Here is a 13,578-nt window from a genome sequence, read left to right as displayed (position 1 = left end):
GATGAGGGAGAGTGCTTTCCAATCACAGTGTGTCCACTGTATTTACTTTGAAGGCCTGATGCTCTATGGAAGAAGAGACAACTCCCATCAGAATAGAAATGATTCTTCACAGGGCAGAGGTCATCGCTCAGTGTAGTAACATCTTCCTTTAAGGGTTTTCAAAGCCAATCCAGGGGGGCAAGCATATGCTTAAGGACTGCACATCAAAGACTTTTAAGCTGTTTTTTTTTAACATGAATTTTGCAGTTTTGTTTTCCACAGCTGTTCCACATGTAGGAACCACAAATGGTCCATTTCAGATGTATTTACACATCAGTGCAATCCCACATGACATAGACTTTATAATGAGAAGCCGGTAGGCTGAAGACCAGCTAACATTTGCATTCTCACATGCACTTCTGCTGTGTGATTAATAGAAATGTTCAGGGCTGCAGTGCATCTCTTAAAACGGCTTAGACAGTGTTTGTTTTGCGCCTGTTTAGACCCCAGTGGTTTATACCAGTAATGGTGTTTGAACAGGCTGCAGTTATCCAGGTTAAAAAAGTGAACGAGCAAGTTTAAACTGAAGAGAAATGCTCTTCACTGCTTTGTCATGGTATAACATGAACCTTGGTTTAATGAAATGTAGTGTAGAGGACCTTTTCCTTCAGAGTATCCAGGCTGCGAGGGGGCAAAGGAATGAGGTCAACAAGTCAGTATTTCCTTTAATTTGTCGACCTCCAAAATGTTGTCACAATACACGATACAACATCGACATCTTAAGCTCTTAGTATCTGCTGCCACATTTCAGTTGATTCAGAAAAGCCGCTGTAACAATAACCCGCCACATTAGCATACACATATTTTACTCGTGTTTTCAGCAGTACAGTTGTAGTTTTGTTCCCTAATGCCTTAATCTCCACATTAAAGCTAATTTTATAGATTTCCTTCCTAATCTTGTTAATTCCCGTTCAAGTCTTCCTGTTGAGCGACACTGCACCACGTTCACCTATTCACAGATCTTTAAATAGTCATCCAAAAGAGCGTACCCATTTTTCATCCATTTTCTCCTTTTTATCCAGTTGAGGGTTGCAGGGGAGCCTGTCCCAGCTGTCACATGGCGAGAGGCAGGGTACACCCTGGACAGGTCGGCAATCTGTCGCAGGGATAACACACAGAGCCAGACAACCGTTTCCATTCACACCTACAGTCAATTTAGAATCACCAATTAACCTAACCACATGCATGTCTGTGTGGATTGTGGGAGGAAGCTGGTTTAGCTGCAGAGAACCCACACATGCACAAGGGGAACCTGCAAACTCCACGTAGTAAGGCCCCAGATTAGATTTGATCTCAGGAGCTTCTTTCTATTAGGCAACAGTGCTAACCAATGTACCACCTTCCAATTTAAAAAAAAGAAAAGAAAAAAAGCTGTAAGTGAACCTTACAATACCCCCTCCTGCCTCTGTCGTGTAAGCGTGGGGACGCCATGCTTGGCGAATATACATATGTATCGCGTCCAATTGGTTTTCCTTCCATCTGACTTGTGCCATTTGAGCTCAGAAATGACCTCATTGCTTCCACTTCAGTGTCTATCACTGAACCATTATGCTCACTTCTGCAGCGCTCCCCTTACATCTGCATATTGTAAAATATGACACGGCTTCCTCGGGGCACCGAGTGTGGCCCCAAGACTTAAACAGGCATGCATTAAAACTAAAAAACAAATACACAGTCTGCCAAAGACATAAATGACTTGTGCTTTTTATAATGAAACACCAAAAAGTGGAAGAGAAACAAAGAAAAAGGAAATTTCACCCCTTTTTATTTGAATACAAACAGTTCATGGTATTAAAATAATGATGCCAAGAATAGAAAATTCCAGGGAACCAAATACTAAGAAATACATATCAAGAGTTTATCCACAGTTCATATTTTGGAGTGAGCCAATCCTGCTGTTACGTGCTTTCAACTATGAAAATGATGTGCTTCCTATTGTGCTAATACAACCAACACTACATAATAAGGCATAAGGTAGATACTAGAGGCACAAAGACTAAAATTTGTTGGTTTGTAATATGTCATGGAGAGAGAAAGCAAGAAAAGAAGGTGTTGTTCCACAACTGACACCAACTACTGCTTGGTGCTGGACAAACCCTGCAAGCGGTGGTGTTCCCTTAACCTGTGGCAGAAAAATATACAAAGAAGGATGAAGCATAGGTGTGAGCTGGCTTTAATAAACAGTCACTCTTTGGTTTTAAGGCGAACGCTAACCTGACGGCATTAATCCTGATGAATCCAGAGGCATCACACGGGTCGTAGTCTCCCTGCACGTCCATGCTGAAACAAAAAGAAGTCAGAAAAGAAGCAGGTGAGCCAACAGGGAGCAATCTTCAAATCTGGGATCAGTTAAGGAGGGACCAAACACTGAAGGCAAACGTTAGAGGACAGTGGGGTAACAAACTGATGGAAGTGTTTGCCGTCACTGGCGTGAACATAAAGAGAGACAGAGCCTCATCAACCGCTGGGATAACTGGATCATTGATAATCTTTTGAAACAGTGTCACAATTGATTTTCCTCTGAATGCTCTTCTTTAGTTGCTTGCGCATCAACACAGCAGAATGAAAACACGCTCACGCATACAAGAACGAAAAAGACGCACATAACCCATTTACAAACAATCCCATCATATCAACTGTGAGCTAAGTGTTGAGATGATTTTGTAATCTGCTGTCTGTCTTCCAGTTTATCCACTTCTTGTGAAAAAGTAGTAAATCTATAACTTGCGGCGGTGCGTTGTCCCATGTTGTCGAGGCTGCTTGTTGTGTAGTCATCTCTTCTTACTGTGTCTCACAAAGAGTGCCCGTGTGCTGTGTAATTACAGCAGTTTCTACCTGCAGTGTTTAATACACTCCCTTACTGAGTCCTCTCCTTCTATGACACCCCCAACTCCCGGTGTACAGCTTGCACTCATTCTTCAAAAGCACTTAGCAAAAGAAGAAATTGCCAACAAATGATAGGATAAACACTATAAAAAGAAAGGCCGACAACTAAATCATCAACTCTCAATACAAGGCTCCCTGCCCAGCACCTGAACACCATTATGAGTGAGTGGCCACAAAGAATACAGCACTTTGTGCCTGTGTGTCTGCAAGCATGTGATTGTGTATTCCTTTAAGAAACCCTGCAGTCTAATTGAGAGCGGAGACTGCTGAGAGCGAGGAGGGTGACATTTCTGTCTCAGATGGGTGCGGCGAAGGGCTGTATTACCACTGTGTTAATGACGCCGTTTACTGTTGCCTGTGGAGAGCCAACAGGATGTCAGCGGGGGTTTCATGCCTAATCTGGTCTCTATGTGTGTGTGTGTGTGTGATTTTGACAGGTTTTCATGTAGTGGCAAATAAGTGAGAGTGTGTGTGTATGAGATTGCTGCTTCCAGGTGTATCGCTGTCAGGTACGTCCATCTGTCAGTGGCAACGAAGAAGTAATTCACAATAAGCTTGTCATCTAATACATAAGTAAGTACTCGTTTGTATATCGATGACATATTACATCTATAAAAATGTGTTGTTAAGTAGTTTTACATGTTTTGTAGAAACTGGAAAACATTCCAACAAGTCTGGCATGGCCACTTTGTTAGGAACGCTCGGTTAATTGCTTTTAAAGCAAAATCTAATCAGCCAATATTATGACAGCAAGTCAACGCGATTAGGCATGTAGACATGGTCAAGGCATCAAAATTGGACAAGAGAAGACTGGAAAAACATTGCCTGATCTGACGAGTCTCGATTTGTGTTGTAGCATTCAGATGGCATGGTCTGAATTTCACGTAAATAACATGAAAGCATGGATCCATCCTGCCTTGTATCAATAGTTCAGCCTGTTGGTGTGTTTGATATTTTCTTAGCACACTTTGGGGCCTGCCTGAGTATTGTTTCTGACCACGTCCATCCCTTTAGGACCACTGTGTGCCTGTCCTTTGATCGCTCCTTCCAGCAGGATGGTTTCTTGAACATGACAATGAGTTCACTGTACTCAAATGGTCTGCACAATTTAGTAGAGCACGTTTTGGATGTGCTGGAACAGGATATCATCTCATCATGGATGTAAAGCTGACAAATCTGCATCGACTGTGTGAAGCTGTCATGTCGATTCGGACCAAAACCTCTGAGGAGTACGTTTTCAGCACCTTGCTGAATCTGTGCCATATAAGATTAAGGCAAAGGGGGTCCAGCCCAGTGCTGCAATACTTACTAAAGCAGCCAATGAGTGTGTATTAACACTTATTTTTAGGGGATTTTATGCATTTTATTGTACAATAGAAAGCACTTAAGAAAGTTCTGGTTCACTGCATTTTCCCGAAATAGATCAAGTTTTCATTCAGTTTGTTTTATCCATTGTTCTCGATTAAAGAATAATCCAATAAAGTTTCTTCTAAAGTGCCAATAGACAACTCCCCCCCTGCACCCTTACCCTCTGCCTCCATTTTAAAGCCCCTTTTGTATTAGGCTGTTAGGCTTTGTTGCTAACTGATTTAGTAAACATAATTCCAGCTGAAACTTCTGAACCTTCCCAAGTCCTGGAGCTCTTTTCATTGAGCAAATCCCCTTCTAAGTTTCACTCTTGGTTTTAGCTTCTGTCACTATCCCTTTTTGCTCCTTTTCTTTTACTGGGTAGCTTTCACAGCTACTCTGGTTATACCGGTGTCCCACCATCTCAGCTGGAGAAAGCTATCGATAACTACAGAAAAAATAAAAGCGTATTCCTGTTTCAGGTGTATCACTGAGTTTTTATTTTCTTACTTTGAGGCAGAATTACATACCGAAAGCAAAAGCTCACCAGGAGCACCTCTGAAATAAAATAGTGTCTTTATTCTATATATGCACATTCTGTATCTCAAACACAGATCTTATAAAATGCAGTGAGATCTATGATCTTTAAAAAATTGCAATGTATGACATGTTTTCCTCATTGTTGTTAAATGTTAATGCTAACACTAGTTTCAGAAACTGAGCACTGGTGCGGTACAAATAGAAGAGGCCAGAAGATGAACAAAATCAATTTTGTAACTATTACGACTATTTTCTTTATTAAACTTCATCATCTTACTTAAGACTTTAGCAAAAACCCAAACATTTGTTGGTTTCACGTTGCCACATATAAAGAATTTCATACTTTTCTTTGTTGTATACGATCAACAAAGAAAAGCATGTATGAAACTGAATATCTTTTTGCTTTTAACTGCTGAAAGGCACCTGAGAGTCGGCTTGGTCTCGTAAATTCAAGCATTTATTCTCAGGTTTAGCATGTAGGGCGACAGGTCTGTAGTCACAGGCGTGTGTTTACCTGAAAAGACAACACCTTATCAAGAAAAACCTGCTCTCCGTGGGTAAGAAATAAAGCCGTGTGTCAGTGTGAGTGACTAAATTTGAGACTAATGTGAGAGTTTTTTGGGGGGCTGATGTTTCTAAAGAGCCCCTTTATGTGGAACCACTGGCCCATCTGTCAGTGGCCCCGAGGACTTTGCGATGGTGCAACACAACACTGAGTCACACAGACGTATCATCCCTGCTGAGAAATGTGACTTTATAAAATGAAGCCTCGTATCAAAACACCAGCGTTCATCAACTAAAACCATACAGCAAATTGTCTGTTTAAAGGAATGAGGAGTTATAATTTATCTAAAACGAGTTGAAAGTTTAGCAAAAACTGAATATTAGTAAAAAAAACTAAACTGAAACAAGCCAGTATGGGTTACTAAAGCTGGCTGCGTGCCTGGTCTGAGTACAGTATAATCTCTGTTTATCTCCCCCTCTCTCACAGGACAAAATGTACACTCACCGTATTGATTTTTTCTCCTTTTTTTAAACTGGCTGTTTCGCTTGCCAAACCAGTCTAAGGAACTGAATGGCTGACTGTGTGAGGCATGTTTTTAGTGTCTCTCTTTCTGACCTGCTTAACTAGCATGACATGCTGGTGCTTTCCTCTTAAAAGCCGAGTGAAATCACCTCTCTCGTCTGGCTGAAAACACCATTAGCTCTCTGACTTTAGGGTACAACTGGTGTGTGTGTGTGACTGACGTGGAGATGGAGAGACATATGGAGGAGGTTTTCACTTTGGTCAGTGCTGAGCCTGCCCAGAGGGCATTAGGGGTCACCCTCCTGAACAAACCCACTGTTACCACAGCTAAGAGGCCGGGGCGGAGGGGGGGTGTTGAGGTCTGCCCTGCAGGAACTGAGTCTGACACTTCTCTGATGTCTTTGTGAGGCAGGGTCAGTTAAGTATGCTGATGTGGAGATCATCAGAGAGCTTTGTCAAAGTGACCTAATAACAGGCCGACTGGTGAACATGTGGATGCACCAGAGCAGCACCACACGCAGCTGTCACTTCTGTCTTACAACCACACACACATGTGCACTTTTTTGTATTTCATCCTCTGCTTACCTGACTAGCTCCTCGTTGTACAGGGACTTGGGTGACTCTCGTCCCAGGATGTAGACCTGACCCTTGAAGACAGACAGCTGCACTTTGCCCTCCACGTTCTCCTGGGACTTGGCGATGCAGTGTCGCACAAAATCACACTCTGGACTGTACCAGAAACCTGTAATGCAAGGGTTGGTTTAGGAGTTGTTTTTATTATAGTCCAGGCAGATGGAGAGATAAGACAAAACCAGGGCTGAAAAACAAGAAACAAAAAAAACCTGCAGTTCCTCGAATGACCACTTGAGGCATCCACCCAAAAATGAGTCAATCCCCATAGAGTCCCCATCAAAGATCCCATATTTAGAGAATAATTAAACATGTGTACAGCCTATTTATAAGTAGTTCATAGATAATATTTTAATAACTTGCCAGTATTAATGGTAACAAGGCTTAAAATGATGCATTATAGATGCCCATCCACATATAAAGCAGTGACATATTGCTGTCACTTTACAGCTGCCAGCTGGTCATGATTGGTTATTCAAGGTCACCCTGTAGCTTAGTTAGCACGTCAGCAGTACGTTTCACTTCTATCAGTCATCACTTTAAACAGTCCCTTCAAAAATGGGAAAAGGTTTAATCAGGACCCGCCCGCTTCACATCACTAACGGTTCCCTCTCCTTCTAGTGTCTTTCTATGTGGATGCTTTGAATGACAGGTGGATGCAGACCATCTGCTAAGCTTCACCTCTGCTAACTGGAGTCAGTGGACCCTTAGATCAGGGGTGCCCAATCCCGGTCCTCGAGAGCTACCGTCCTGCAGCTTTTAGATGCATCCTTGTTCCCACACACCCGAATCAAATGAATGGCTTGTTATCAGGCCTTTGCCAAACATGATGGCATGCTGAAGAGGTAATCAAACCATTTGATTCAGCTGTGTTGGAGTAGGGCTGCATCTAAAAGCTGCAGGATAGTAGCTCTCGAGGACTGGGATTGGGCAGCCCTGCCTTAGATTATCTTTGAAGTGTTTTAATGGAAGGATTTTCAACTTTGGGTAACTTTATTTGTAAGCTAATTGGAACCAACTACAAGATATCAGGGTTTATGTGAGGCACTCGCATAGTGAACGGATGCAGCTTGCAAACCAAGCTTAGCGTTAGCTGGTTATTTAGCTTTTCATCCATAATAAATGAAGTTCAAGGCTTTATATTAGTTCCAAAATAGCCACTGAATATCATCATGGTTGCCATGTCCACCTGTTTTATGGACACTATAGAAAAAGAAACTATTGTACTCTTAAGATCTTACCTGTTGCTTACACGACTGTGGAAAAGTGCTTGTGTTGCTGACTTTTGTATTGATCACATAGCCCAAGATCTACATAAGTGCTATAATAAAACCTGGAAGCTTTTGACTTTTTGTTTCTTATTTACTTTAATGCAGTGTTAAAAATCCATCTTCACAGTTCACCTGCACATGGTTTTTCAAAGACACTTGGGAGGCATGTTGGTCTAAACAAGTTGTTTTTCTGGGGGCTTTAGTCGTCACTGTTGCTTCTTTGTTTTCATGTAAAGCCAAACACCTGGAATCAGGACGCCTTGTAATGGATACGTTTGGGCACATGAATAACAATTTAACATCTAAACTGCTTAAAATCTTTCCACTGTATTTTCCTTATTTATTGAATACAAGTACGGATGGCCACACAGATCTGACTGTTCGCTCTTTTATGAGATACAATTCTTTCTCTGCTCTGGTCTCGTTTCTGTCTCAGGTAAAGATCCTTTCCCCCTTTCTTTTCTCCAATTTTGATGAGCTGGATCATCAGTCACTAAGACAGATGGGCGAGGGACACGTCTATATATGTTCAGAGGTCAGTCACACCCCACTCAGCAGGGGTCCTTCTCTCACCAGAGGCTGACCTCCACCTCATCATCTGGCCATGTTCAAAGACAATCATTCCTTTCTTTTTTGATCTTCGTGTTAGCTGCTTCTAGATGCCAGCATGGCTCTGTTAAGTGGTTGTTTGAGAAGATTACACGAATTATTATTTTAAATCGTCAATCAAAGAAAAATCCGTCATTTTGGTCTTTTGCTTTCAAAAGTGATGTGAAAGTGATGCTTTAAGATTTGGGCTTTCTTTAAACCTCTGCAAGCGGATTTAGATTCATTTTAATCAACTAAGCATTTATTTGACCGCTAATCAGTCGTTTAGTGTCAAATGTGTCTTCTCCTATAAAACACTGTTTAGGTAAATATTGCAAAAAAACAGATGCTGAACAGGTGGATTGTTAACATAAGCCCCACTACCAGCCGTCTGCTATCTGCAGAGTTATTAATGATTTAAACCCACAATGGGTTTAATCTCTGCCCTCCTCCTCAAAGTATCACCTTTGTGTGTGTGTGTGTGTGTGTGTGTGTGTGTGTGTGTGTGTGTGTGTTTCCTGCCTCTGGAGGGTATAACTGAAGCAACCTAGTAGTCAGTCTGTAATGGCACTGATCCTATTATGTGGATGAAGGTGAAGAGTGAGCAGAAGGGAGGATTAGGACACCTGAGCCGAGAAAAGCTCGACACACACGTGTAAACACACTGAACACACAGCAGTGTACGGATGCACTGAGCGTGTTTGCTTCTTTCTTGCAGGAACTGCACAGGAGAAAAACAGAATAAGAGGAAACAACATAATTAAGATGAGATATTTTGGGCACTCACCATTGTACACAAGTTCAGAGAACTTGATACCAAGCCCCTGTTTGATCCTCCGCACCTCTTTGTCCATGGTAAAGGTCTCAATGTCTAAGTGGGCCTTCAACAGAACTGTACCTCCTGGGGTTTCATATATCCCTAAACAAACCAAAGCCAAAATCAACAAAACAAAGTCAAACTTGCACAAAAGACTTCAGCTGGGTTTTAGATGAGAGTGCTGGCACCTTTACAAGCCTGACTGCTCATGAATATCATATTTTTAGAGGCACTGGGATAGTGCACATAATTACTTCCAAGGCATAATCTTCACAGGCCATTCATAGCAACATAAACTACAAGGTCTGTTCATTTGAACTAACTGCAGCCAAACAGCTACATCAGCCATCTGACAGACAGGCCTTCACAGTGCTCACAAAACATGGATCAGCCTGTGACAGGTTAGGAGGCCCCTGCCAGCCCGGAGTCTGGACCACGGCTCTGACTACCCTGCAATTTACCCCCTCTGGACAGGGAGGGAGAAAAGATGAGGTAGATGACAGGAGAAATGAAGCTGTCACTTAAATGTCAGGTAAAACAAAAGGAGGGCAGGCAGGAAACTGCTACAAGATCTGACCGTAGGAAGGAAAAAAAAAGCTCTACCAGTGCCATCAATTTTGGAGCGAGCTGAAATTTTGAGAAACTGTGAACGCAGTTTTTTCATTCAATACAAGGTTCCACGTGTCTTTTGTCAATTTGAATGGCAAGCGCACTTTCGATTGGAGCAACGCTGCCTAACAGACACTTCACTACAGTTTGTGTGATGTGCTTCTGGCTTCAAAGCTCTTTCCTAAAGTTTAACAGATGAATGCAACTTAAACTCTTCCAAACTCCTGAGTGTCTCAATCCGAATCTGTACAAGCCTAAAGACCGCTGATCTGAGAAGCATTTATTTTGTGCTCGCAGGTAAAAAAACAAAGCATTAGTGACGCCGCTAATTGTCTAAAGCCTCAAAAAGGCTGCCGCAAGAGCGGCTTGTGGCTTTTTGGAGATCCTGGGCCACGGAGGGCACGTAAAGACATTTCCATTCTAGGCTCGATCAGATAAATGAGTTAAAACTGCCCCCGAACAAAACTCGGCTTAAGTGCTCCGAAAACAGAACTAGCTTCACGGAGAGTAGGAAACAATGAAACGCTATCTGGTTAAGCCCCAACAGTGGCAGTTTAGTTAGGCTTAAAGAAAGAAAATCCAGTGGCTTTGAGGTTTATACAGTCAGTGCAGGTATGCTAACCATGGCTGCAGGCCTGCAGGGGTTCAGGACAGGAATTTATTCTTTTTAAGCTGATCCTCTTTGACCCTTCAGGCAAACTGTTAGCTGAGCATAAACAGGTAGCGCAAGCAAGCTAATAAAGCTAAATATCTTCTAGATCAGGGGTGACCTCCTCAACATGTCCTGAAGTTCACCAGAGGCTTGGTAACAAACTAATCATTTGATTCAGGTGTGTTGACCCAGGGTGATATCTAAAACCTGCAGGACACCGGCCCTCGAGGCCTGGAGTTGCCCACCCCTGTTCTAGATCAAGATGAGCTGGTTGATTATTGGTGGGACTCTTTAGATGAAGACATTAAAAAAAAAGACTTTTATAAGTATTTTTAGAGCCAGCATCTTGATGTCTGACAGCAGTTTTTGACGAGGCAGCCCGCTCATCAAAAGGTGAGGCCATTTCCGACTGCTTTTTGCTGAGGCCATCATGGGTGCACTGGTCAGAGGTCTGACAGTGTTTTGACAGGAGGGAAATGTTAGTCTGGCACACAGGCTGCTGAATGCTTTGTAGCACAGTGACAAGATTCTTGACAAACCATTTCAATCCTTGCCGCCTCCCTGACCCCACACAAATAAATATGACCCAACACAAATGACATGTCCCCGTTCAATTCCTCCCATCTTCTATTGTGCTAACACGAGTGCCGTTTCCGAGGACAGCAACGTGAACACTTGATGGTAGTTATTCAACCACTCGGGCACCTCTTGCTCCACCTCTTCCTATTGCTTCAGTGTAGGAAACAGCTTTGATCTTTTGTTCAGTCGAGGGGAGAGAAAAGTGGGCTTCCCATTTTCCAATTTCTACCTGCCAAGTGGCGCCACAGCCACAGTTTGTTGGCCAGTCAATTTGCCAATCATAGCACATAGTGTCGGGGAGGAAGAGGACAGTTTGTGTAAGCGTGTCTCGCAAGGCCAGGGCTGCTCGCTGGCCCTGTATATTTGCTGTGGTAATACATGTAGAGACCTAACAAAGAAGCTTTTCAAGTTGCCTGCTGATGCCGAAGATAAAGAGACAAAAAAACCATCCTAGAGCGATGTGTGCGCAGATACGTGATCGACTGTGCATTTGTGTGTATCCACTGGAGCGTGTGCACCTTTCCTCTTCACGGTGTGTGTTTTCTGTATGTGTGCATGCATAAGTGAATGGAAGCAACTTTGGAGTCTATGATTCCAGGTGAACCACAGGAAAAACATTTCTCTTAAGAAGTGTGCTCGCCACCCGGCCCACTTTTATGGAAGTAGAACAGCAGAGGTGACACTTGAAGCATTCATGTAAAATAACTGCAAATTGGATGAAAGCTCTGGATGTTGAAAGGAAGGCTTTCAGTGCATGTAAAATTAAAATACTATGAGGCAGTTCAGAGTAAGTGCAAATATATGCACCTTACTGCATTTACAGTGGATATTATTGCTCAAGTAAGTCAGGAATGGTGAATCTGGCACAAAAAAAGAGACAAAGAAGAACAAAACATTTTTAAGTCTTACCTCGGGACTTCATGCCGATGAAACGGTTCTCAACAATGTCTATCCGGCCCACTCCGTGTTTTCCCCTAAGAGATAAAGACAAGACTGTTGGATAAACTCCTAAATTATTTAGATCATCAAAAAGGAAGAAGTGCGCCGCCAATTCCTTAATTTGTTGAGCTTGAAATTCCCTTCTATTCAATCTGTGTGACATTTTGGGCCTCACTGCAGAAAACAGGTGGAAATTGTTGATTGAAAATGTGTGTTACACTTTTTTGCCTATAAAAGTCCACGAATAACACGCTCAGCCAGCTGCTATGCATTCCTTAACAATGGCCACGGGCGGCCAGCATGTTTCTCCAGCTCAAATATATTTGTGCAAACTATATATTTTAACATGTTTGAATAATATCAACACTTAGCAATAAATCAGAAATAAAAATATTGCAAAAATATTTTGAAATATTTTACATTTTTACCTGCCCGAGTCACCTCATACATTTTAGCTGGAGTTCATCTGTAGTGAATACAGCCTGTCGTTTGTTCACCTCAGCTTGTATTGTACCAGGTGTCCACGCCTGTTTACTCTGAATGAGGCTGTAAAACAGTGAATCCCACTTCTCTCTGATGACAGCAATGCTGAGGTGAGTTTTTGAAGTTATGCTGAACTTTTCTATCAGTGAGCGCTGCCATTAGCTGCTGTTAGAGAAACTTTCTTTGAAGTGGCTCACACACTTAGTGAACAAACTCTGATATGATGTGAGAATGTAACCAAGCTATTTGTCAGAAGGAATGGGCGATTTTTAAAATACTCGAGCCTAACATTACCTGGAAGTCTCCAGTCCGAGGGTTGCATGTCGGATCTGCAATAACTAACTATGGCGGTACCAGTAATAAATAAGCATGTTTACCCACATTTTCTTTTGTTAGACCCCTGACTTGAGTTCAGGAGTCTTGGCTGAGGCTGAAGGTGATGAGAAAGAGAATGAGGGAGGAGAGAGAGCAATGATGACTGAGGCAGATGAAAGAGAGGAGGCGGAGAAAGAGATAATAAGAAACAGATAATGAAATGTAGAAATATTAAATGGTATAGTTTAAAAGACCTACTCATGATTTTTAAATTAACACTTGACCCTTAGGTGTTTTTAATTGTTATCAGATTTCCCTTTTCCTTCGAAATTCTCCAAAATCTGGAACATTCCAGTGGAATCCTATTAGAGGACAGAGGGCTAATAGAGCTCCAGAAACCAGGGTTGTGTCTGGCACAATGTCCGCCTGCTGTGACTTTATCAGAATTATACTACAAATGTGGAGGCATAAAACATTTGAATAACACATAAATGTTTATTTTACCTGAAGTTAAACTCTTTTATTTAGAGATCGATAAATTACTACAAGTGATTCTTGAAGACCCTTTGGCTCGCAGCTACTTAATACTGAATGAACAGCTTCTACAGCAACTACAGGAAAATGACACCTGAATGTGGCCCATACAGCTATTGTTTTGGGGTGCTTGTGTCAAAGAGCAGTAAGAATTCAAATAAACCCAAAATATCTTGGGTAGATACACACCAATCATGCAATCATAGGAATGCATCATCAACATCATTGCACAAGTTTAATAAAAGCACACACCTGTAGCATCTGGCTACAGATTAGGGGCACTGTTCGCACAATGATGCATTTGCTTGGTAGAGCATGTCCT

The 13,578-nt window shown here is 42.2% G+C and overlaps 1 protein-coding gene across 1 annotated transcript in view; it reads right to left on the bottom strand.

The window, feature by feature from the left end:
* Positions 1–1,787: 1,787 nt before the first annotated feature.
* Positions 1,788–13,578, bottom strand: part of ass1 (argininosuccinate synthase 1) — a 30,085-nt gene continuing 18,294 nt past the window's right edge. Inside the window, exons 11-15 of the mRNA XM_005720477.1 lie at positions 11,895–11,959; positions 9,116–9,247; positions 6,425–6,581; positions 2,254–2,319; positions 1,788–2,161 (exon numbers count right to left, since the gene is read on the bottom strand). Coding sequence (XP_005720534.1) covers positions 2,113–2,161; positions 2,254–2,319; positions 6,425–6,581; positions 9,116–9,247; positions 11,895–11,959 — 469 coding nt within the window. The 3' untranslated portion in view covers positions 1,788–2,112. The remainder of the gene's footprint in view (positions 2,162–2,253; positions 2,320–6,424; positions 6,582–9,115; positions 9,248–11,894; positions 11,960–13,578) is intronic.

This window comes from Pundamilia nyererei, unplaced genomic scaffold, assembly GCF_000239375.1.
Source record: "Pundamilia nyererei isolate P.nyererei 1_Seehausen unplaced genomic scaffold, PunNye1.0 scaffold00002, whole genome shotgun sequence".
Taxonomy (NCBI): Eukaryota; Metazoa; Chordata; class Actinopteri; order Cichliformes; family Cichlidae; genus Pundamilia; species Pundamilia nyererei.
This window is presented reverse-complemented; position numbering and strand designations above follow the sequence as displayed.